The sequence below is a fragment of the Protopterus annectens genome, chromosome 6.part0 (genome assembly GCF_019279795.1).
Source record: "Protopterus annectens isolate FY-2018-M chromosome 6.part0, PAN1.0, whole genome shotgun sequence".
In the NCBI taxonomy this organism is placed as follows: domain Eukaryota; kingdom Metazoa; phylum Chordata; order Ceratodontiformes; family Protopteridae; genus Protopterus; species Protopterus annectens.
In genome coordinates, this window is record NC_056737.1 from 1,110,728,665 (window position 1) to 1,110,755,254 (window position 26,590).

Here is a 26,590-nt window from a genome sequence, read left to right on the forward strand (position 1 = left end):
CACTCTTCCTCCTTTCGAGCCAGCTGCTACTGCAGCTTTATAATTCCTTTCTTGGAAAACAGCTTTCCTTTTAGCAATCACTTCAGCAAGAAGGGTATCTGAATTACAGGTCCTTATGGCAGTGGAGCCTTTCATCATCTTTCATGTGGACAGGGTGTCCCTCAGGACCAATCTCTCCTTCATGCCCAAGGTGGTATCCAGTGTGGCCCTTAATCAGTCCATTCATTTGCCAACCTTCTTTCCTAATCCACAGAACAAAGGGGAACGGATACTGCACTCCTTAGATGTGCACAGACAACTCAGATTCTATTTGGACAGGACTAAACCTCAAAGGAAATCTGAACACTGCTGGTGGCATTTGCTGCAGAGGCAGAGGGGAAGGTTATTTCAAAGCAAACCATTTCTAAATGGATAGGCCATTGCATTCATTTCTGCTACAAGCACCATGGAAAACCTATCCCACAGGGGATCAAATCCCACTCAACCAGGGCTGCATCTACCTCTACAGCCTTTCTCAGAGGCGTCCCTGCCAGGGACATCCTAGAAGCTGCTACCTGGAGTTCTGTAATACTTCCACCAAGCATTACCATCTGCCAATTTTCTCTAAATCCAGAGCTGGCTTTGCCATTGCAGTCTTACAGGGCCTTATAGCTGGTCCTAATGCTGTCCAAATTCCTCCTCCCATCCTTAGCTTTGGGAATCTACCCAAATGTGATGACTGCAAGAGTGAAACATGAAGAACATAGTACAGTTGTGTACACTTACCATAAATGTAATTGTTCGAGTGTATTCACTGTTGCAGTCCTGGTTACCCTCCGTCCAGCCCCGTTACTTTTTTTGGCTATACCTCTACTCTCCTTTACTATCCTCAAAAGCTTTTTGGTGTATTTGCTTTTTTGTTGGAGGTATACCCTTGTATATTTATAGATTTAATTGTTTTCCATTAGGGGGGCACCTGGCATTTGGGGTAAGAAAAACTGATGTAATGGCGTTGGCTTTATGTTTTATACCCCTGACGACCTGGCATCATGGAAGAAGGGACAGCAACTGACGCAGGACCCAAGACTTTGTTAATCAGGCCGACTGAGGTCTACTGCAAGCAGATAATCCAAATGTGATGACTGCAACAGTGAATACACTCAAACGTCTACATTTATGGTAAGTGTACACAACTATACTTTCTGCATACTTCTCTCTATATGTCTCATCATTAGTATATAACCTAGACGTTTGAAAAATTGTCCCTGAGCAATATTGTTAAATGTATATCTGGGGTGCATATTATCGTAGGGTAGGAGAGTATTTCTCCAGCATTCCTTCCTATATAACACAGTCTCAGTCCGTTGCTCTTTGTTTTTCACCACTCGGACATCTTAGAAATCTAAACCTCAAAAAATCAGTGGTGCTTTTCAAGTAGGTAACAAACTCATAAAGCTGTTCCTGTGTCCTTGTCCAAAGAAGGAAGACATTGTCCACAAAACGGACATAATAACTCCATAAATTGTTTGCTTTGAATATTGCTTGATCCTCCCGATATGCCAGCACTATGTTGGCATATGAGTTTGTGCAGGGGTGCCCATGACCACCCCCCTGCTCTGTCGATAAAAGCAATTATGATACATAAAAATATTGTTGCTCAACACACAGTCTAACAGTAAACATACACTGTCAATGTCAGTTTGATTCAAGATTTGTGTTTGTTGCAAAAAGGCCTCAATGGCCATCAAGCCGTATTCTTTTGTAATTACTATGAACAAATCGTTTATATCCAGGGTTACTAACAAATAATCTGTACAGTCAGCATTGGGACCTACGTGACTTTGTAAAGATTGCAAAAAAATGAGCTGTATCCTTTAATATTCTGGGTACAGAAACCAAACACTTTCTTAGATGAGCCTCTACCCATATAGAAGCATGTTCAGTAGCCCACCCCCTTCCACATACAATTGGACGTAATGGTGGGTTCCTGGGATCTTTATGTATTTTTGGTAAAGCTTTGAACAGTGGAACAGGATATTCAATCAATATAAACTTAAAAAGTATCTTCATTAATATGGTCGCTTAACCTTAGGGTGGAAAATTCATGCTTAACTTTACCAGTAATCCTATTAATATCAACTGGTGTTAACTGTTGATAAGTATTTTGAGTCCCTTAACAACATGAGAACACTAATATGATATAATTCACTGTTCATGACTACAGCCGCCCCTCCCTTGTCAGCAGGTTTTATTATGATATTCTTATTCTCTAGAAGTGTCCTTAATGCTTGGCGTTGCTCCCGGTTCATGTTATGAAAAACATGCTTGTTTTTTGTGTTCAAAAACTTAAAAATATCATCTTCACAAGTTTTTATAAAAGTTTTAACCACTTGACTGACAGGGGGGTTAAATGTACTCAGTTGCCTAAGAGTACAGTCCCTAGGAACAGATTCTGTACCATAAATAACTTTCAATTCAACATTTCTGGCAAACATTCCCAAATCTAACACATAGTCACTAAAACATGACCCTGTACTTGGAACAGATTAAGTCCCTTGCTCAAGACATAATTTTCAGCATCAGATAAAATGTAATCAGGAATATTATATACATTATAGTCTCTGTTGCCAATGGCAGTCACATGGATGTTTTCCGCCTCTTTGCATTGCGATTCAACGAATAACCTCTGTTCAGGTTCTCTTTCTTCTTCACCTTCACAGGTACAGGGAAAACGTAAAAAGAGGAACTCCTGGTTTTTTGGTCGCGCTCCCAGCACATTAGTACTGTTTAACACCATTTGTGCGGTGTTAGAAGCCCTTGTGGCATTGTCTACTGCTGGTTAATCACCTCCACAATACAGTCTTGCCTAAGTGCTGTGTTGACGTTTAATGATGTCATCACTTCCATCCTAATCCGTATATCAGCTCCATTGCCTCTTACACCTGAATTTAAGGTGGAATGTTCATTAGCCTGCCAGTTAGATGTCATAGAAGGCTGATTCCTTGGAGGGATTTCCCTTGGCCATGTGAAAATATGCCCCTGCACAAAATCCTTATAGTCTCTTGAAAGTTTTTTCATTTTAATATGTTGCAATTTGGAATCATAAGCTGTCGCAGCACAATACAGGTCATTGAGCTTAACATGGTGATATTCGTCCTTAAATCGCAGTTCTATCTGTCTCTGCTGTGATTCATTTGAACTCACTAGTTCTTTCTCCATAGGTAAGAAAAAATCTATCAACAATTTCATGTAAGCAAAACTTGTGTCAAGGTTAAGCTGCTGCCATTTGGCCAACAAAGTGGGATACAGTTCCCTATATGTGGGCATGCAGAGTACCCTCATGCCTCTAGGAACAATTTTATGATGCAAACATGCCTCAAAATGCAGTCTTTGTTACTGTAGGCATTTCAGCTTATACAAGTTTTTTTCTAAAACTTTCAGTTGTTCCAAAAAAGAGACATCGCTCTCTAGCTCTTCATTATCCCCCAAAGGGGGCACACTTATGTTGGCCAAATTTAAGTTCAACAGTTGATTACTATCAGTGGCAATAAGTTGCTTCATTCTCTCTGTACTTAATTTGGCAGCAGCAGACAGTACTGGACGGTAGCTCAACTCATTGTCCTCAGGATATTGTACAGCCATGTGTATGAAAACAACGCATTACCAGAAACAGCCAAAAAACACAATTGTAGGCTTCGCACTTAAGGTCCAGTTTCACAGCAAATTCCAACAGAAAAAACTGATGATATAGACCACCAGGCTGATACAAAAAACAGTAGATTTGAAGTAGTTGACTTCATTCTTTCTGCACATATGGGTACATGGATCCAATTCATATCCGAGCCGGCAAAATTTTTCAAGCATTATCTCCAAGCTCCTCCCTTACCTATATTACATCACTTCCTCCTATCTAGCCCCAGATGTCGTTTTCCGCTCTAAGAGTCAGCATCGGGGTCTCTGAGCTCTAAGCAAGGTGGTAAGGTTTTTTGGGCTTTTTGTGATAGTTGAGTGTGAATACCTTTCCCTTTTTTTCCTCCCTTTGCGTTTGGTCGTCGTGTTAGTTGTAAAAAAAAAAAAAAAAAAAAAGTTAGTTATAAGTGCTTTTTTTGTGATACTGGTTTCCCGCCTAGGCCCAATCCCTGTTTAAGTGTGTGTGTGTGTGAGTGGGCCGTTAGGGCTTTTACTGTCTCTACTATGGCTGAACAGCCTAAGGTTCTTTTTAAGAAGTGCACAGAGTGTGGTCATAAGCTCTCACCAGCCGATGGCCACACTCTGTGTGTTCTATGTTTAGGGGTCGCCCATCTGTCTGCATCCTGCGACTTTTGTTCAGGCTTTAACCCTAAGGCGTTGAAGGATCGTCTGGCTAAGCTTGTGGCTAAGGGTCTGCTACCAGCTTCTGCCCTGGAGTCTGCCTCGGGTTTCCTCCCCAGCCAGCGACACTGTGCAGGCAGGGACTCAACCTCCCGCCAGGCCTGCTTCATCGGAGTCGTCCCAGAGAGGTAGGGGCAGAAGAGATAAGGAGAAGCGCCGCAAAGAGATGGACAGGCCCAGAAAAAGATCACCGGACAGGGAGTCTTTCTCCAGCCCCTCTTCAATGGCACTCTGGTCTCGTTCTTCTCGGCTCCACTCTCCCCATTTCTCGCCGGAGCCGAGGCACTCCCCTCAGATCCGGCCCAGACCCGAGTCGGTCGCTTCCTCCAGGTCGACTCGGAGTGTCTCCGACCTTGATATGGACAGGCTGATGAGGAGGTTCATCCAGAACCAGATTCAGATGGGGGCCTTGCCAGGGCCCTCTCCCATTGGAGAGGGTTTTTCTTCAACTATGTTCCACCCTATTGTACCTTCCCCGATCTGACTCGACGCTTTGGGGTTCTCGGGTCCAAGACCTTTCGGAGCTGTTGAGTCGGTGCTGATGGTTCTCGTTTCCTCGACGCCAGCTGTCACCTTGAGTTCTTCGGATCCGATCGTGGTCGGGGAGCCGGACCCAAGGGTCGAGATCTCACTCTTTCGGATCCCATCTTCGGTGCCCGTACTACCCTGCCATCAGCTCTGATCCCTGCTTCGGTGCCATGGAGAGCCTCATCCTTACGTTCTACGAAGATGTGCTCTCCATCGGCATTCGGGGCAGTGGAAAGGGTTCTCTCCCAGGGGTTGTGACCACAGCTCACCCACTCGGATCCTACCCAGACCCCTCTGATTTTGGATTCTGCTCCCATTACCCTGTGTCAGGGACAGACCGTGCCAAAGCAGCCCCAGGTTGTTCCCCTCAGGGAACCCCCGGAGGCGTACGAATCCTCTCCAGAGAGTCCCACTGGAGAGGAACCTCGTAAGCACAAGTGTAAGAGTAGGCACTTGGACTCCCCTGAGTCCATTACCACTGATACAGACTTGGATGAAGGAGAGGGTTCCCCCAGAACACCTACCGAGGACATCTCATTCGGAGACATTATGGAGATCCTCCGCCAAAGAGGAGGTTTGTCAGCCCCCAAACCCTCTGCGGATGAGTCCGTATTCCTGGAGGCCTTTGGCGTGGGCCCATATACTTCCTGGGTCTCCACTCCAGCGGACCCTTTGGTGGACCTCATCACCACTAGGGCATGGAAGGATCTTGACACAGTAGAGCCTATACCCAAAAGGCCAGACAAAATTCTTTCCCCGCCATCAGACAGGCAGGCATGGTCCAAAGGAGCCCTGGTAGATGCTTTGGTGGTTGCAGCTGCCACAAAGAAGGAATTGGCACAGGAGAGTTCCTGGGTTCATCCACCAGACAAAGAGTCCAGGTCGATGGATCGTTTCGGGAAGCGCATGTACTCGTCAGCGACATTTTCTATTCGTGTGCTGAATTACTTGGCACATGTTATCCGACTGCAGCGAGACCTTTTATCGGAACTAACTGAGTCACCCCTGGAGTCCCTGTCGCAGCAGGACAAGCAGTCTTTCACTGCAAAGATGACTACACTGAAATCAGTGACTAATACCTCTATGCGTCTCCTCTCTCATGCTACCGAGAGAGCCGCTAGAGCTGCTGGTACAGGCATTGCCTTGAGGCGTCACTCCTGGATCAGGCTGTGTCAATTTGCGGACCCCTTTAAGGCGTCTTTCATCAACGCCCCTTTCGATGGATCATTCCTGTTTGGGAAAACTGTACGTGACACACTAACCCAGAGTGAGAAGGACGGAAAGACTTTGTCAGCCGTCGGAATCCGCTTCTCTAACCCCCAGATGTCCTATTCCAGGAACCAAAAGGGGCAAAAGAAGATGTGGTTCCGGAAATCACAGTCCTTTCGTGACACTCCGGAATATTCGTCCCCCAGAGGCAGAGGGGGACAAGACTGTTGCCGTCCCAGAGGCAGAGGGGGTCCCAGAAACTTTGGGTCTAGGGAACCTTTTTCCGACAGACCCGCACAGCAACCCTGAGGGGTTGCCCGGCTGCTTTACTCTGGAGGCAGTCGGGGGAAGATTTTCCTTACATCCAGCAGCATGGGAGTCCATTACTGCAGACCGCTGGGTGTTAAACATCATATCCAGAGGATATTCTATCCCCTTCATTTCATGTCCCCTAACTCCAGCACGCCTTCCAGATGTTCCACCCACTCACAGGGAGGCTGCAGCTTTAGAGGTGTTGAAGCTGCTACAAAAACGAGCCATTGAGCCGGTCCCCCCAGATCAGTCCGGATCAGGCATCTACTCCAGGTTCTTTTTAGTGCCAAAGAGGACGGGGGACCTCAGGCCCATTCTGGACCTGTCTATCCTCAACCTGTCGGTAGAGAAACAAAAATTCCAGATGGTCACTCTACAGTCCATTCTACCATTTCTGAGAGAATGCGACTGGATGCGCTCGTTAGAACTCCGGGACGCTTACTGTCGCATCAAGGTCCACGGGAGCTCCAGGAGGTTTCTACGCTTCTGGCTAGGGGTCAGTCACTTTCAATTCAGAGCCCTACCCTTTGGTCTCACCACAGCCCCCAGAGTGTTCACCAAGGTTATGGCGGTCGTAGCGGCTCACCTGAGACTTCAGGGCATTCAGGTATTCCCCTACCTAGACGACTGGCTCTTCACTGCATCCACCAAACATCTCTTGTGTCAGGCCCCACACTACTTCCTCGGTATGGCTCACAAGTTAGGCATCATGATCAATATCAACCAGTCCCACCTGGCTCTGGTTCAGATCTTAGACTTCATCGGTGCACGGTTGGATTCGATTCAGTCAAAGATTTTTCTTACTCCGGAAAGGATAGAAAATCTCAGACTCCATGTATCGGCGATCTTGGATCACTCGGTAGTCACATCAGCCGATGTTCTCAGGGCTCTGGGTTCGATGGCAGCCACAATCTCTATCCTTCCTCTTGCACGTCTTCACATGAGAGTCCTTCAGTGGAATCTAGCAGTTCAGTGGTCCTGGCTAGACCTTCCGATGAATTTCCACATCCAAATCAATCAGACATGCAGAACGTCACTCCAGTGGTGGCTTCAATCAGCTGACATTTTCGCGGGGTGCAGCTTTCTAGCACCTCCGGCTTAAGCCACGGTGACCACGGACGCTTCCCAGCTCGGGTGGGGGGGGGCACTTCCTGGGAAGAACGGTCCAGGGCACATGGTCCCCTCCAGAGACCAAGCTACACATCAGTGTCCTGGAGATGAGGGCAGTGCTTTTTCGTTGAGAGCCTTCCACCCTGTCCTACCTCCGGGGGTGGTAGCCATTCAGTCATACATGTCTATAGTCTGGAATGTAAACAAATAGGGAGGGACCTGATCCTACCCCCTTTGTCACGAGGCCATGAGGGTTTGGGAGTGGGCCATATCCACCAGCCGGTTTCTCATAGCAACGCATATCCTGGGATGCTCCAGCATTCTAGTGGACAGTCTCAGCAGGGCAATCCTTCAGCCTTACGAGTGGTCTGTGAAACAATCAGTGGCGGAGAAGATCTTCTGTGTTTGGGGTCAACCTTGCTGTGATCTCTTCGCATCTCCTTCCAACGCGAAGTGCAGCATCTTCTTCGCTCTGATCCCACCTCCGGGGGATGTCCCCAGGGATGCTCTAGTCCATGCTTGGCCTCCCGGGCTACTGTATGCTTATCCCCCGTTACCTCTTATTCCAAAGTTCCTTCAGAGAGCTTGCTGGCTGCAGTGCAAAGTCATTCTCATTGCTCCCTTCTGGCCACGTCAAGTGTGGTATCCCTTCCTATGGTCTCACCTGTTGCTCCTCCATGGACTCTAGATCCATGCCCAGATCTGATTTCTCACCCGTCAGGCTTGCCCAACCTGGACAGTCTCAAGCTGACGGCGTGGCTGCTCCAGTTCCCATGATCATCAGGACTCCCGGACTTTCGTCCCCTGTTAAGAATATTCTGTTAGCTTCTCTTAAAGCCTCCACTAGGAAACTCTACAATAGCAAGTAGAGACGTTTTTGCGTTTGGGCCTCTCAGCGCAATCTGAACCCGTTTACAGCCCCCTTTCCGGTCATACTGGATTTTCTGGCCGATCTTTTTCGATCAGGCGCAAGTGCTTCCACCATCAAGGTTCAGCTGGCTACCATCTCTAATTTTCATGTGGGTGAAAATAAGGTTGCTCTGGCTTCTGCCAAATTGTGTAAAGCTTTCCTGAGGGGCACTTTTTTATTGCGACCACCAGTTAAAGAAACAGTGCCCCCCTGGGATCTGACTTTAGTCCTTCAGGTTTTGACCTCTCCCCCTTTCGAGCCAGCTGGTTCACTTCCAATGAAGTTTTTGTCATGGAAGACAGACTTCTTGGTCGCCATCACTTCAGCCAAGAGAGTTTCAGAGTTGCAGGCCTTATCCTCCTTTCCCCCCCCATTTGGTTTTCCACAAGGATAGGGTTTTGCTGCTTACGAACCGTTCCTTTCTTCCCAAGGTGTCCTCAGCAGCCAATATTAATCAGTCTATAAATTTGCTAGTCTTCTTCCCAAATTTCCAAAATAGAGGTGAATGTAAGATTCATTTATTGGATGTCCATAGACAGCTTAGTTTTTACCTCCATAGGACTAAACCCTTCCGGAAGTCGGATCAATTGTTTGTCTCTTTTTCAAAACCATTTTTGGCAAAGCAGTTTCGAAAGTGTCCTTAGCAAGGTGGATCACTCTTTGTATTGCACAGGTTTATAAGGACAAAGGTTTATCTCCTCCTGGTGTATTGAAGGCTCATTCCACTAGAGCAATGGCCACTTCTGCAGCTTTCTGGTCAAGAGTTCTGTTAGACGATATCTGTCTGGCAGCGACTTGGGCCAATTCGCACGCATTCATCTCTCATTATAAATTGGATCTTATTTCTAGAGGGAGAGCATCCTTTGGCTCTGCGGTGCTCAGAAATATCCTTCCATAAGGGCCTCTCAGGAATACTAGTAGCTGGGGACTCTGTCGCATATGTGCAGAAATAATGAAGTCAACTACTTCAGATAAAGAAGTTATGTTCTTACCATAAAGTTCCATCTGAGTAGTAGACTTCATTCTTCTGCACCTTCCCTCCCTCCATCCCCCTCACTCTTCAGGTTTTTCCTGTTTAGGATTGTGGTTATGTTGCCATTTAGTGTCAGCAAACTCAATCTGGGGCTAGATAGGAGGAAGTGATGTAATATAGGTAAGGGAGGAGCTTGGAGCTCGGAGCTGATGCTTGAAAGATTTTGCCGGCTCGGATCCAAATCCGATCCGTGTACCCATATGTGCAGAAGAATAAAGTCTACTACTTAGATGGATCATTATGGTAAGAACATAACTTCATTTTTAATAAAATGCTGCAGGTTAGTGCTTTCAACTTTCAAGTTAAAATTTCCCTTAAAATTATTATCTTTGCAACCTTCTACAGTCCCCCCTACTGCTCTAGAAACATCTGAGTTGCAGGCAGAGAAGCATCAACAATATCTGGTACTGGAGCATTAAACAAAATAAATGAGTCAGATATAAAACATTTATCTGTCCATAGTGCCTGAGAAAACTTTTTGAATTAATTCCAAAAGGGAACAACCAGATTGCATTTTAATATCATATGCATCCAATCTGGTTCTGATTCGCTTCCACATCTCCAGCATTTAGCTTTTTTTGTTTTGTACATCAGATGAATTTTAATAGGGGTCAAAAAAGTTATGTGAATAAATTTCCAACTGTATATTCTCCAATAAAGAGAGGATGTTTTATAACTTGATTTTAATATCAATTTCTTATTATTTAACAATAATTCTGATCCTTTTTTTGTATAATAGTTCCAAGAGGAAGAATTTAAATTTACAGATTCAGTTTTTATAATTCTATATATTACAGATAAATGTGATTTATTATGAAATGGGATGTAGTTTATATTAATTAGGAAGTCTCAAATTTTAGGGATGCTGTTCTCTTGATAGTTCATTATTTTAAATTTATCATTTACATATGATATGCAACTATGAATATTTATCCAATTATCATTCGATAAGGAGTATTTGGAGAGAAGATATTCAGCCGTATGTAGTTTATTACCGTTTAAGAATTTTTGCCAAATAATAAGTTCCTTGTCTGGAGTTCTAACATCTTGTTTTTATTAAAAGTTTCTAAGCAGCCTTTAGTGTTATGAATAGGTAATAAAAGGAAGGATAAGTCCTTAAGAATATAATTGGACTCGATAAATGATTTAAAATACGAATAAAATCATCCACTAGTGGAATGGATGGAACTATCTTTGTATTATTTGTAAAGTAATATTTTAAAATCCAATAGAATTTAGTAATTCCTAGTAGGTTTTGAGGAGTTAGATTATATCTACTATTTTGAATTAATTTTTCCTGTATGGATTTCCATGTAGATTAATATGAAAAGTTTAACCATAATGTTACTATGTTTATAATATTGGATTTTGCATACAATTCAATATTTGAAAGGCTATCATTCCATCTTCCCAAATTTTAGTATGCCATTCAAAAGATGTTCTTCGTTTGTTAGGATACCAAAGAAATTTGAGAAGAGTAGTGTTTAGCTTATTTATAATTTTTTTGTGGGAAGAAATATTAATGCCTATATATAAAATAAGAATTTTGTAAGAATCATTTTTATTAAAATAAGTCTGTCCTCTATTGTAAGAAAGGACTTATTCCATTCATCTGTTAGATGTTTGACTATATTTGTTAAGTTCGTGTAGTTAGTATGAACTGTATTTTTAGCTGAGGGTGTAATAACGATTCTAAGATAATTAATATAGGTATTGCTCCAGTTGAATTCGGTAAAACTGTTTAGGAAATCATCAATTATTTTATTGATTAACAAGGTTCTTGTTTTGTTTTTATTAAAGATTAAGCCTGAGATATTTTCAAAATCTAAAGGAATAATTATTTGAGATAAAGAGGACTCTGTCTCCTGTAGTTATTAGTATACTGTCTGCAAATAACAGAATTTTACAGCTGAGTTCCTCATCAGTTTGAAATCCTTTCATCATATGGTTACATCTAATAGAATTTGCAAGGGGTTCAATAGCAAATAGTAAAGGGGATAAAGGACAACTTTGTTTTGTACCCATTGAAACTTTGAAAGATTTGGACATAAAAGAACCAATTTTAATAAATGAATAAGAAGTATTATATAGATTAGTGATGAGATTGATAAATAAATCAGAAAATATATATTCTTTAAGTATGTTAAATAAGTATGACCAACTAATAGAATCAAAAGCTGTGTTTAAATCTAAGCTAATTATTATTAGCTCTTTTTTCTTTTTGTTAGCTAAGTCAATTAATGTATTTGAAAATATCAGATCTTCACAAGTTATTCCCCTTTCCTGGCATTACGCCTTAATTTCTCAAATTCTTAAAAAAGATAAAGATAGTAAGCTCTGTTCCTCTTATAGACCTATTTACTTGTTGAAGTCGTGGGTGATTTTAACTATCCGTGTATAAACTGGGAAACATAAATGGCCATTAAACATGCAGGCCCAGAGATTCCTGGACTTTGCCAATGCAGATACTCTGGAACAGCTAACTTGCACTACCATTAGGGGCCCAAATAGTACTCAAAAAACATGGGGAAGGATTACACCCCTCCCTGTGTCCTCATTGGTAAGATTGAATCATAAATCAATTTCCTTTGAAGTAAATGTAATGGTAGAACTTCCATCAATCCCTAACAAATTTTTTCAAGGGAAATTACCTTCTATTAAGTGATAACATATGTAATTTGAAAGCTCCTCTAACCCTGAAAGCACAAAAGCCTTTGCAGAAGTATACACGAATGCCCTGTACAACCACTTAAGCAACTGCAAAGAAACGGCAGTACCTGACTGAATTAAACCCAGGTCTAGCTGGGAAAACAAGTCACCCTGGTAGACTTCTGGCATAAATAGATTATACAACAGAAGGAAGAAATTCCTGTGTAGAAAAAAGTGATAGGGTGCATAACTGAGAAAAACATCCTTCATTAGTGTCAACAGGCAAATCATGAACTAGTCAAGTCCTCAAAATCTAAATACAAGACTAAAATAGCCTCCAAAGCAAAGGATAACTACAAAGCATTTTTAGTCATGTCCAAAATCTTAAGGGAAACATTCAACATTGTGCTGAGTTTCCTGTAGATGGCACTACCTATACTCAGCCAGAAGAAATAGCAAACCTGCTGGCCAATAAATTCAGCTTAGATCTCAACCCCTGTCGCCACCAGTCACTGCCCATGAAATATCCCCTATGATTCCTTTGCCTGTTATCGCAGGTTGTCACTGTACTATCTAAAGCTAGAAACACGGCATCGGTGGACCCTGATGGAATCCCATGATGTCTATTAAATAGCTTGAAACATGACTTAGTGTACCCACTTGGATCTGTTTAATCACAGTCGCCAAACAGGCTTTGTTCCATTAGAGTAAAGAACAGCAAAAGTTATCCCTCTGCACAGGTGAGGGACCATCAGTAGACCCAAGAAACTACTGACTCGTAAGTTTGACTAGCCTTGTATGCAAGACTATGGAAAGGATAATCTTGGACCTGATTAACAGTGACATGGGAAATCTCCAGACTCAAGACCCAACCCAGTTCGACTTCATCTAGGGCAGGTCCTGCCTGCTCAGTCTGGTGTACTTCTTTGAAAAGGTCACTAAGGCCACGGATGAGGATAAGACGGTGCATACCTTGTCGTTGCCAAGGCATTTGACACAATACCCCACTCTGGTATTATAGACCAACTTACAAAATTGGGCATAAACCTCTGTGTCACCAAATGGATAGCCAAATTGCTCACAGATAAGATTCATGTTACTAGATTGGGGGAATCCACATCCAGCAGGAGGCCAGTCACCAGTCTACTACCACAGGGCTTAGTGCAGGGCCACCTCCGGTTTGGGATATACTTTTCAGATGTCAAGGTAAAGTTAGGAAGAATCATTAACTCCCCAAATGATTTTGATATCGTACAACAAGGACTGACACACACTAATGATTAGTTTGAGGACAAGGCTCTGACACCAAATGCTTAGAAATGCAAAATAATACCCTTTAGGAAGTCAAATACCCCTGCAAATTACAACATTTATAGCACCCCCTCCCCCAAGAGAGGACCCAGTAGTGAGAGATCTAGGTACTCAGTAATTTGAAATTTGGCCACCATGTGTCCACTGTGGTGAGGAAGTCCTTCTATGTGGCCCAGCTTATAAGAAAGGACATGGCATCCAGATCTAAGGATGTCATAGTACCACTGTACTCGACCCTTACCAGACCAATAATCAAGTGGTGTGCACCCTTTGGCATGTACCTCACCAGGCACCTGCAACAGTTGGGGTGTCCTCAGATGTTTCTCATCAAAAGAAATACAAGGTATAATCAACATGTCCTATGTGCACTAATTAAAAGCACTATCACTATATTCAGTTTCCTACTGATTACTGAGAGGTGATCTATGCCTCACCTACAAGGTAGTCTCTGGCCCAGCCCTGATGGAAATGTTACATATTCACAAAACTAACTGCATGAGGGTTACCCACTCCAAGGATCTAACCCTAATTTTTGGTGCCAATATATCATACTGGAGAGACCGATATGTTTCCCGGTGTCTTCTGGAGTAGACTTCCATTTCATATGAAGCAGAGCCCTTTCTTGACCATCTTCAAGTGCAATTTAGAACAATGGGTGGGAAATTGGAAATTCACTCCAGGGGGTGGTGCCCACGTCCCTTATGGACTGAGGCAGGCTATAAAACATTGTCAAAACCCCTTGTTGTCTTTCACTTAGGGACAGAAAATTGGGTAAAACTGGCTAGGCTTGTAAGGGCTGTTGAGCTCTTAGCCTAGTGATCTCCTATGAACCTATGTTGAGAAATGCTACTTTGCTATAGAAAGAGTGTGTTTATTCATTAAGTGCCCCCCAATTATTACTTATTGAGGAAGAAGCTGCTCTGCTAACAAATATAGAAGGATATCAACCCAAAGCTATCTCAATGGACATTGATCCTCCAGCCTTTTAGCTTTTGTGTCCTATATCAAATGTGCAACAGCTACCTGAATGCATTTGGACTTTCCTAGGTATACAGCCCACCTGCTGAAGCTCAAACCAATAGTTCCATGCTGATGGAGATATTATGTAGCATAGTAGTGGTGGACCACTTTAAATGTACTGGCTCTGAAGGGTCATGTAATATAGTTATCAGTGGTTCCTTTAAGGTTACTAACCCAGAAAAAGGCAAATAGGGTAGATGTAATGAGGGACAGTTGCACACAGGGATATTTAAAGCCCATTGTAAAGCAGATTTGTGACCTTTGGATATGAAGCAGGTCCTAGGAGGACTGTCGATGGAGTTCCTTTTACCAAAAGGAATGCAATCAAGAGGGCATTTCTGTGAAGAAAGGGAGCTGAAACATTTAGAAAGGGAAGCCAGCTGGATATATATTCCTGCCTGTGTGGAAGGACGAGATGTTTAGTTTTATTCTTTTGTATGTAAATATAAGGAAAACTGCACTGTTGCTGTAAAGTCTTTGCGAGTAGTATTCATTTATTTTTCATAGTCTGTGTCAAATCCCTCTTTGTAAAGGAGTATTGTATCTGAATGTAAAAAAAAAAATATTTTGCTCTTGACTTGATCTGAGAAAAGCCAGCAGAGCTGGAACTGGAAAAGAGAATTTATTTTTGACTGCATACTGAGTGTTACAGGGTAGCCTGATGATAATGCAGTGTTTTACAGTGAGTAACCATTGTTCCTTTTGTTCAGAAGAAATGTAATTGTTGTGTTTTTTCCTTCTGTTTTACTTGAATGTGTTATTAAGTTAAATGCCAATGGGTATTTGCATGTTGCCTGTTGTCCTGTTTGTCTGTCTCGGTGGTTGGTTTATCCGCGCTTGTGGTGGATCTGAGCTGGCAACTTTCACACAGATGCTTCTGCAGTGCTTGAGTTCTGCCATTCCTCATGATACTGTGCTGTCTCTACATCGTATTTGCAGCTCTTTGCATCAAACACGATGTATCCAGGGATCCTCGTTGGTTACGAGATAAGTACTAGTTTTCCAAGTTTTATTACCTGCTTCTCTGTGATGAATTACCCTTTCCATTACCTTTTTTCATTTTTTTTTTTACTTGGTGATTTTTTGATAATTTTGTATTCCTTTTATTCAATTCCTTTATCTCCTTGTTAGGAGCCTACCACTTTTTCTCAGACTTCCGTCCATTAGCCGCCTTCCGTCACAGAGTTAAAACAGCTTTAGTCTCTCTATTATTTTTTCTTTCATTAGTTTAACGTGCCTTTTTTCCTGCAATTTGTTCTGATCTCCGTGGAAAAGGCTGCAGGTTTTAAAACATTTAACTGTCAAAACAAAATTCCTGTGCAAGACTCAGACCAGCAGTGTGTTGTCTGTCTTGCACAAGAGCATTTAGATGCTCAGTGTGTCATATATTGTGTTTTGGCCCTTGAGCTCTCATTGACTGATGAAAAAAACTTGTATTTGAAAAGCCGGCTTCTTGCTACAGTGGGAGATTGACCAGCATTTCTTCTCTTCTGTTATCTAGCGTTTCTTCTCTTCTGTTATCTAAAAGGTCTGATAAACAAGCTGCTAAGCCACCTGATAAGGACAGACAAAAGGAAGAAAAAAGCAATGTAAGGCAAAAGGAAGAAGAAACAGGGTTTCTGAATCTTCTTCTCCTCTTTGCCCCATTAATGCAATGGTCAGATCTTCTATATCTGTATCTTCTCCAACTGAGACAACACAGGATCTTTATCCAGACATAATAGCAAAATGACAGCCATGTTATTGCTCTAGTTTGCCCATTTTGCTATATTAGTAGGAAACTTACATTGCCACTGAACCAAAAATTTCTGGTAAGTCTTCCAAAAAAATTAACTACTCCAAACTCCTTATCCCCTGAAAAGGAGCTTTCAAGGTTCATCAGCTCAAGACCATTTTCTGCAGAATCCATTAGGTCTGCTAGGTCCTCCAGATAAGTTATTTTGATTGTGAACAGATGATGAGGGCCTTTGTGAAGGCACAAATATGTGAGTTATACCATCTTCCTCCTCCTCCTCCTTTCTGGGTGGACACGGCAAGCCACCCAATCTTCCTGGGCATTTGCTTCTTGGACCCATCAGCTTTGGCATTGAGTTTTCCCTTGGTCATCCCCCTGTGTGTACATGCAGCACTGGCCTCATTTAACTCTGACAGCTCCTCTGACCAATTGACTCCATATCTCAGTGGGTCCCAGATCTGAATAATCAACACCAAGGTCTCAAAGCTAACCCGTTTGGGTCCTTTTATGGCATCATGCTCTTTGATCCTGCATACCTCGGCACTGGTTTCCTCCTTAGATATGACCAGTGCTTCGTGTATCCATCTGTTCTGTTTCCCTTGTTGACATTGGACTCTGAGGCAACTTGGGCGCTGGCTTCCTTTGTGCCATTGGCTTTGATCTCAGTTTTCAAAGCAATTGATACTGTTGTAGCCCACCAGCCTACACAGGAAGGGGATACTTCTACTTCACCCTCATGTCCTGTTTTGTCTGCTGCCTTCAGTCCTCACCATAAGCCTCAGGGGCAGCCCTTCTCTGAAGGTCTTTATCCATCCCTTCAACAAAGGCACAAGAACACATCTGGCTGTTTGGAAAGCTCTCTTCCTGAAGTGCATTGAAGGTGCAAGTGTAAAAGGAGTCTGTCATTGAAGACCCAGACCTTGATGAAGGGCAGAGTTCTTTCCACTCCCACTCGCCAAGTAATTTTGGCAGAGACTTGGAATTGACAAGACAAAGGTGGAACTGGCCCAGTAACATCCCTTTCCTGGATGAGGAAATGTTCATTGAGGCTTTTAGATCTGGCCCATCTATTTCATAGGTGGCCTGTTCCGTTAACCACCTGATAGACCTGGTTGTGAAGAGGGCATGGCAGACAGCCCTACTTGATTTTCCACAAGGACAAGGTTTCTCTTAAACCAAACCCTTTCTTTTAGTCTCGGAGATAGCCATGGGCCACTCTATTCAATTTTGTTTTTTTTTTTCCCAACCATTCTAACCAAGATGAATGCATCCTACATATTTTAGATGGGCATTGCCAATTGAGATTCTATCTTCACTGTGGTAAATATATTCAGAAACATGATCAGCATTTGCTGTCCTATTCAAAGACCAAAGTAATCTTGTGTGAATGGTTAGTGGATTGTATATCCTTCATCTGCACTTCTAAATGACAAAAGTTACCTTCTAAATCAAAGGCTCACTCAACTATATCTCTTTCAGTTGTATCTGAGTCATGAGTATTAATCAGGTTTACAAGTGGTCCATCTTTTTTGAGTCAGTACTGGAACAGGACTCATTATTCAGATCATGGAACGGTGTTCCACACACATGACGCTATTACCCAGAACTCTGTATACAAAGTAACTGCTCTGGTATTGCTCTGACAAAGTGCTTCTTAAGGAGGTTTTCACAGTCTCTTTCAGACATTCGGCTGTTGCTGACATTTGTGAGGCGTCAGTGTAGTCAAGAGTGCACAAAGGTCAAGAGCTGCTTTTGGTTCTACCATCCTCAAGGTTATGTTGCCAAAATGCCACCGCAGAGGAAAGTAGCTGAGGATTTTGTCACAACCATCAAGACAGATGAAAGGGACAACACAGGATATGAAAGTTTTGTAATTGCCATAACAGTGGATCCTAGTTGTTCTTCATCTGTCTCCATGTCCACCCACTATCCAAGTTAAACATGATCACCTGTTGATATAGATGTACCTAGTAGATCTAATCCTGAAGCCTTACAGTTGGTCTCCTTTCACTGGAACATCTTAGCATTCCGCTCTGGGCAAACTTGATCTGAGGCAATTAAGGGACCACATAGCATCATGGAAGTTGGCAGCGTTGGAGTGCTGGAGAAGTATCAGTGTGAAAGTTGCCAGCTCAGATTCACCACGACTGTGGATAAACCAGGCATTGAGATGGACAGCAAGGATCTAGCATTATGATAAGATGTTCATCGTGTTACACTGCTGCAGTCATTACACTTGGGTTATCCTGCCGTCAAGCGGTCCCGCAGTTGGCCAGAGTTCCAAAGTCTTGGTCCGGCGTCGGTTGCTGTCGCTTCTTCCCTGACGTCAGTGCGCCAGGGGTATACAAGATGCACCAAAAAATTGTGACAAAATCCGGTAGCAATAAAGGCTCTCCTCCGTATACAACAAGCAATAGTAGTTGTATTCTCTCCGATATTTCTGGATACAGGCAATTAATCCAACAGAACGAAAATATAATAAATGCAATTTATTAACGTAATTTAAACATACACACAACCAGATTGAGCGCTTTCATCTCCTTCACGGAGACTTCATCAGAATTTGTCTTTAAACAAAACGAACAACACTTAAATAACATTCTACTAACAAAACTTAATTCCTTATTGGCTGGCCATTTAATTGCTACAATTTTTAACCATTGCTGGTGCAGTGTAAAAACGATATATGCATACTACAGTAAAATGCATGTACTAGGCAAGAAAACCATACTTTATATACAAAATGGAAATATATACAAACTAGTATACTATAAATATATATATATATATATATATATATATATATATATATATATATATATATATATATATATATATATATATATATTTTATTTTTAATTTATATAAATTATGTTTTGTCTCATGTGGATAGGAACAATGTACCTATTACAATTATATATGTGTGTGTAGCATCTGGCACCCTTGAATTTGTACCAGTTACAACTATAAAAACGTTTTAAAATTGTATACAAATAAATAAATAAATAATTTTTATCCAATTACAATAATATTCATAAATATTCATAAAATTAGTAGAATGTCAACAGTTACTAGACATATGCTAAAAATACATGTTTTAAAAAACACGTATATAAAAAATATATGTATATATATATATAAACATTTAAAACCTATTAATTTTGTAACAAAGACAAAAGGATATGGAATTTAGCGCAACAGCCCTCGTATGCAGAAGTTACGGGGAATCATTACATACCAGCACAGAGAAGAAGACAAAACATAATTTATATAAATTGAAAATAAAATATATATATATATATATATATATATATTTATAGTATATTAGTTTGTATATATTTCCATTTTGTATATAAAGTATGGTTTTCTTGCCTAGTACATGCATTTTACTGTAGAATGCATATATTGTTTTTACACTGCACCAGCAATGGTTAAAAATTGTAGCAATTAAATGGCCAGCCAATAAGGAATTAAGTTTTGTTAGTAGAATGGTTATTTAAGTGTTGTTCGTTTTGTTTAAAGACAGATTCTGATGAAGTCTCCATGAAGGAGATGAAAGCGCTTAATCTGGTTGTGTGTATGTTTAAATTACGTTAATAAATTGCATTTATTATATTTTCATTCTATTGGGCGGCCACGGTGGTGCAGTGGTTAGCATTGCCGCCTCACAGCAAGAGGTTCTCCGGTTCGATCCTCGGCTGGGGTGCCTTCTGTGCGGAGTCTGCATGTCCTCCCTGTGGTCGCGTGGGTTTCCTCCGGGTGCTCCGGTTTCCTCCCACATCCCAAAGACATGCTGCAGGTGGATTGGACACTCTAAATTGGCCCTAGGTGTGGGTGTGAGTGTGCCTTCGGTGGAAGGTTGGGCGCCGGGCTGGCAACTCGACACCGTAAAACTCCACTGCCATTCAATGTGCGGACAGGTGATCCGCTGTGGCGACCCCTAACCGGGATAAAGCCGAAAGAAGAAGAAGAAGAAGATATTTTCATTCTATTGAATTAATTGCCTGTATCCAGAAATATCGGAGAGAATATAACTACTATTGCTTGTTGTATACGGAGGAGAGCCTTTATTGCTACCGGATTTTCTCGAATTTTTTTGGTGCGAGTTGTGTTTCTACTTTTGGTTACCAGTATATAAGATACAGCCGATGCTATTTTCTTCAGTCTTTCTTGCTGCACGGTGCCCGAAGCAGAAGCAGTTCGCAAGTGCCGGTCGGCCGACTTCTGAGATTTTCGAAGTCGAATTTCAGATCCGAAGTCTTCAATAAAGCTAAGTACCCCATTGGGGAAACTTTTTTCTTGCCTCAGACCAATGTCAGAAAAAGTTAATAATTGTATTTCTTGTGGGAAGCAAGTACCTCATAAGGACTTCCACTCTTACTGTATTCCATGCCTAGGCCCTGATCACGACGTCACTAGTTGTCGGTTTTGTGCTAAATTTAACAAACGCACTATAAAAAGACGTTTTGATTTTGCTTTGCACTACTTTGGCCGAAGGTTCAATTATGCTATGCCGTCGGATCAACCGACGACCTCAATACCGAAAAAACGCAAAGACAAGGATAAAGACAGGCATCCGAGGTCCAAAACTGGCGACAAAGCCTCTTCTAGGCCAGTCGCTGGTTCGCCGGTTATCAGTGAGGCGCTTTTGCAACCCCTGACACCCGCTACCTCAGAGCCACAGGCCGCTTCTGACTCCCACGTGGAGACAACTAGGCCTCTGGAAACTTAAGGTATTGGGCCTACGGAAATTAATCCCTCAGATGGGTCCGGAGCCGCTGAGCAGGCATCGGCTTCTGAGGGTGTTTTCAGACCTTCACAACTTACCATTAAAACAACAGCCAAGACAAAGGTACCATTAAAGACAAAGAAACAAGTACAGCATTCTCCTGGACAGTCCTCCATGCCTAAGAAACAGATGCTTAAAATGGCCGAAGACCTCATTACTCTAATCAGGGATTCCCATGCCCCTCCTGAGAAAAGGCCTAGGCAGGATACAGACTATGATTCCTCTGATCAGGTTTCCATTTCCTCTAATTCCTCTTCAGACCAGGGAGACTCTCTACCCCCTTATGAGGACTCTGATGCTGAAGAATCTATCCCTTCAGCCTCTCCCCCTGAGGATTATTCCTTTGGGGAAACTTTGCATGCCATGAGGGAGCATTTCCATTGGGAAAGTCAGGATTATTCAGAATCCAAGAAAAGGCTCAGGGAGTTCCTTTTATTGCCTCAGCACAGGCCGCTGGCTATTCTGTCTGTACTAGACATTGTGGATGATGTGTTCTCTGAATCCAGCTTATCTTCTGACTCTTTGCCCCCTACTCCAGCCAAGCCAGATAGGTATTATAGAGTCCCTGACTCTCAAGTTTCTTTACAAAAACCCTTCTGCTGATCCAGAAACTATTTCCCAGGGTCCAAAAGGGGTTAAGGCTTCCATTGCAAAAAATCCAGTGCCCTCTGACAGAGATTCCAGAGCTTTGGATAGATGGGGGAAGAAAGTATACACTTCTGCAACTTCAGCAGTAAGAGCTTTAAATTGCCAGTTTCACATGCTTAAGTACCAACAATATTTAATGGCTCAGTTAAAACAGAAAATGCTTGCAAACTCAGAAGCTCCTGATTGTAAAGAAATGCAGGATTTATTGCATGCAGTTGAACAGGTGGGAAAACATACTCTGCAATGTGGTTTTGATTCTTTAGAGGCCTCTTGTAGAGCTGCAGTTACAGGTTCTGTGATTCAAAGACATGCTTGGTTAAAAGAACAGAGTTTACCTGATCATGTTAAGGCAAAATTATTGGATGCTCCATTACAGCATGATACCTTGTTTGGTGTTAAGGCAGAAGAGGTGTTAAAGAAAATGGAGGCTAAAGCTAAATCTATGCAAACAGTCAAGGATTTCTTACAGGTACAGCCACCTCGGTTTAGCAGAAATTGGCCAACAAAGAATTGGTCCTTTCCAGTGTCAGACAGACCACAAAGAGGCAGATACAGACGCCCAAGAGGCAGATCACAACCCCAAGGCTCAAACAGACGACGACAGCGGGGCACCTCAACCCCAAAAGGAGGTGAGGACAAGTCTCAACCTTACAGGAAACAGTCACAATGACTTTCCCCTTCGTACGCCAAGCACATCCCTTTTGGAAGCCCCCTTAGGGGGAAAACTAGCACTTTTTTCTCAAAACTGGCAAACAATCACCCAAGACAAATGGGTTCTGAATATTGTGTCTCAAGGTTTACAGGTTCCACTTTCATACTTTACCAAGGCTAAAAGGAATGCCAGACCTGCCACAAAATCAATGGGCAGAGGCACAAAAACAAATTTCAGCTCTCATGGACATGAGAGCTATTCAAAATGTACCACAGCAAGAACAGGGACAAGGATTTTACTCGAGACTCTTTCTGGTCCCCAAAAAGGACAAGGCCTGGAGGCCCATACTAGACCTTTCAGTTCTGAACACTTACCTGGATATTCCAAAATTCAAAATGTTGACATTACAGCAGCTTCTACCCATGCTGGGCAAGAAGGCTTGGCTTTTTACTCTGGACCTCAAAGAGGCATACCTGCATGTCCCCATCAGACAAAATTGCAGAATATACCTCAGATTCAAAGCTGGTATAATGCACTACCAATTCTCTGCACTGCCCTTTGGCTTATCTACTGTGCCCAGAGTCTTCACAAAGTGCCTGGCCACCAGTAATTGCATTTTGCAGACAAAAAGGAATTAAAATATATCCATACCTGGACGACTGCCTCATTCAAGCAGAGACAAAAGACATTCTTCTACAGCATCTGGCGTTTGTAAAAAGGTTGCTAATTTCTCTAGGGTACACAGTAAACGTAAAGAAGTAAAAACTAGTGCCCTCGCAACAGATTATATTCCTGGGTGCCAGCTTAAATACAACGGCCCAGATGGCTTACCTCACGCCAGACAAACAAGTTCAACTAACTCAATATTTTCAGTCACTGGCAAAAAAGTCCCATCTCCCTGCAAGAAAAATTCTTCAGGCCCTGGGATTCATGGCATCCTGCATACTACTAATACCATATGCCAGGCTACATATGAGGAAATTACAATGGTACCTAAAAAGTGTTTGGACTCAACACCCTCACAGTTTAGAAGCAGTAATACCAATGATTCCCTGCCTTCAACAGGAGTTTCGATGGTGGGCACAGGCATGTCACCTAAACAAGGGTCAGCCTTTTACCCAACCCACAGCCAGGCAAACTCTAACAGATGCTTCAGATTACGCCTGGGGAGCACACATGGCAAGAAAATGCATTCAGGGCAAGTGGACCACAGACCAGATGCATCTTCACTTCAATCAAAAAGAGATGTTGGCTGTCCAAAATGCCCTAACAGCTTTCAAGGACCTTCTGCATCCTGGACAACTATTACTACAGACCGACAACACCACAGTAATGTGGTACATAAACAAGCAAGGAGGCACTCATTCTGATCCCCTATGCAGGCAAGCCATGACCTTGTGAAACACAGCTCTAACGTATCAAGTTCACCTGCAAGCACAATTCCTGCCAGGAAAGAAAAATACTCTGGCAGACGATCTAAGCAGAAATATCATGGACCCTCACGAATGGAAATTGAATCCACAAATCTTCAGCCTGGTAACCCAAAAATGGGGATGCCCAGACATAGATCTTTTTGCCTCCCCACTGAATTGCCAACTACAAAAATTCTGCACAAGGACTTATCACAGACAAGCATGGAAAGTGGATGCTCTTTTGTTCAACTGCAAAAACCTAAAAGTTTATGCCTTCCCACCACTGCCTCTCCTTTCAAAGGTACTCCTAAACGAAAGACAAGAAAAACCACAGATGATCCTGATTGCTCCAGACTGGCCACGTCAGCACTGGTACCCTATCTTAAGGAACTTGGCTCAAGGCCCACCATGGATTTTGCCTCAAAATTCCACGCCTTCTGACTCAACAAAACAGTCAGATCCTGCACGGTCAGCTCAAAACCCTAAACCTGGCTGCATGGCAGATACATTAGTCAAACAGGCAACACCTCTCTCTAAAGCTGTTATGGATGTCATTTTGGAGGCCAGGAGGCCGAGCACCAGGAAAGCTTACTCAGAAAAATGGAAAGCCTTGACCCTCTTCCAAATATTCCTCAGATTTTACAATACTTAACTGAGATGCTGGACAGAGGCCTATCCTTCTCATCAATTAAGATCCACGCCTCTGCCATTTCAGCACATTACAACATGGATCCTCCTTTATTCTCTCATCCCTTGCTAAAGCAGTACCTCAGAGGGGCTAAAAACATAAGACCGCCCCAGAGAGCACCAACACCAACTTGGGACCTCAATTTCGTTTTGGAAAAACTGACCCTACCACCTTTTGAGCCAGCCAATACAGCCGATCTAAAATTTTTATCATGAAAAACAGCTCTGCTCCTGGCAGTAACTTCAGCACAAAGAGTCTCAGAGCTACAGGCATTAATGGCAGTGGAACCTTTTATAATTTTTCATCAGGACAGGATTTCTTTAAGGACAAACCCTACCTTTATGCCAAAGGTGATATCTAGTGTGGCTCTTAACCAAACCATCCATTTGCCAACTTTTTATCCAAACCCCCAGAATAAAGGGGAGAAACTTCTGCATTCTTTGGACATACACAGGCAGCTACGCTTCTACTTGGACAAAACAAAAGCTTTCAGGAAAACTGAGCAACTGTTTGTAGCATATGCTGCAGGATCACAGGGCAAGGCTATCTCAAAGCAGACTATATCCAAATGGATAGGGTACTGTATTAGTTACTGCTACACACAACATGGAAAATCGGTCCCAAATACCATTAGGCCACATTCCACCAGGGCAACAGCCACTTCAACAGCCTTTCTGAGAGGGGTACCTACCAAGGAAATTTTGGAGACTGCAACTTGGAGTTCAGTGCACACCTTTACCAAGCACTACCACCTGCCTCTTTACTCTAAATCCAGAGCAGGATTTGCCACTGCAGTTCAGCAAGGCCTCATAGCCAATCCTAACTCTTTATAGACCAGCCATCCAACCTTAGCTTTGGGATTCTACCCAAGTGTAATGACTGCAGCAGTGTAACACGATGAACATAGTACAGTTTTGTACCTACCATAAATGTAGATGTTCGAGTGCTCACACTGCTGCAGTCCAGGTTACCCTCCCTCCATCCCCGCTGAACTAGCTGGACTTATCTATACCTTTCTATCCTATACAACCTTTGTGGTGTATTTGCTTGTAAGTGAAGGTATTGTTTTTATTTTATATGTATATATTTCATTAGCAGTATTTATTGCCTACCTGTTGGGGGCACCTGACATCTGGGGCAAGAAAAACTGAAAATGGCGTCGGCTGCATCTTATATACCCCTGGCACACTGACGTCAGGGAAGAAGCGACAGCAACCGACGCCGGACCAAGACTTTGGAACTCTGGCCGACTGTGGGACCACCTGACTGCAGAATAACCCAAGTGTAATGACTGCAGCAGTGTGAACACTCGAACATCTACATTTATGATAGGTACAAAACTGTACTTTCATAACTTTGATTTTTTTTTTTTTTGTTTTGTTTTTCAGTCCCTGGAGTTGCCGAGTTTGCTGCTTCATTTAAAAGTGTAAGTATTTTGTGGCATGGTTATTAATTTTTCATTTGTTGCTTTGTGGCTGACTTGTGTCATCTGTTCAATTGTTCATTGGCGTCATTGTGCAGTACATACCCTGAACCAAAGATGCACACACAGTAGATCAGATCCAAATGTGCCCTGCCTACACCTCAGGGCAGGTGTTGCATTTAAGGTTGTTCAGAAACAATATGTTCAGGTAAAGCCATTTGACTTTAGCGTGCGCTTGGCATGATCCTTTGTGCTGTACTGCACTATACTAAATGTAGTCACTTGTAGCAAACAATATCACTGTGTGCAACACTAAGGAGAGCTTCTTCTGTATGTATGTACCGAGCCCATGCTGATACACATGGTACCTCTCTCTCTCTCTCTATATATATATATATATATATATATATATATATATATATGTGTGTGTGTGTGTGTGTGTGTGTGTGTGTACCGAGCCTTCTCTCTCTCTCTCTGTATATATATATATATATATATATATATATATATATATATGTCTGTTATGTCTACTTTGGAGGTAATTTTACATATGTTAAGTTGGTGGACATGTTGAGATGTGGAAATCTGGTTGGAAGTTATCAAGTTCTAATGCTGCCCAACTCTATATGTATGACTTTTTGCAAAACACAGACAGGGTGCTACAGAATCAGATGTAGTGGAAGAATGAGGCCATTTGTAGCCATCTTAATTGTTATCAGGAATCACAGTAATGCTGTTTGGCACTCAAAGTAGATAAACTGCAGTATCATTCTTTCGTTCTCTTAAGCTTTTGATGTGGTGACTGGGATGA

At 42.5% G+C, this 26,590-nt stretch overlaps 1 protein-coding gene across 2 annotated transcripts in view; it reads left to right on the top strand.

The window, feature by feature from the left end:
• LIN52 (lin-52 DREAM MuvB core complex component) overlaps positions 1-26,590 on the top strand; it is an 890,573-nt gene that overhangs the window by 184,817 nt on the left and 679,166 nt on the right. For both annotated transcript variants that reach the window (XM_044074726.1, XM_044074725.1), the window contains exon 3: positions 25,745-25,782. In XM_044074726.1, coding sequence (XP_043930661.1) covers positions 25,745-25,782 — 38 coding nt within the window. The remainder of the gene's footprint in view (positions 1-25,744; positions 25,783-26,590) is intronic.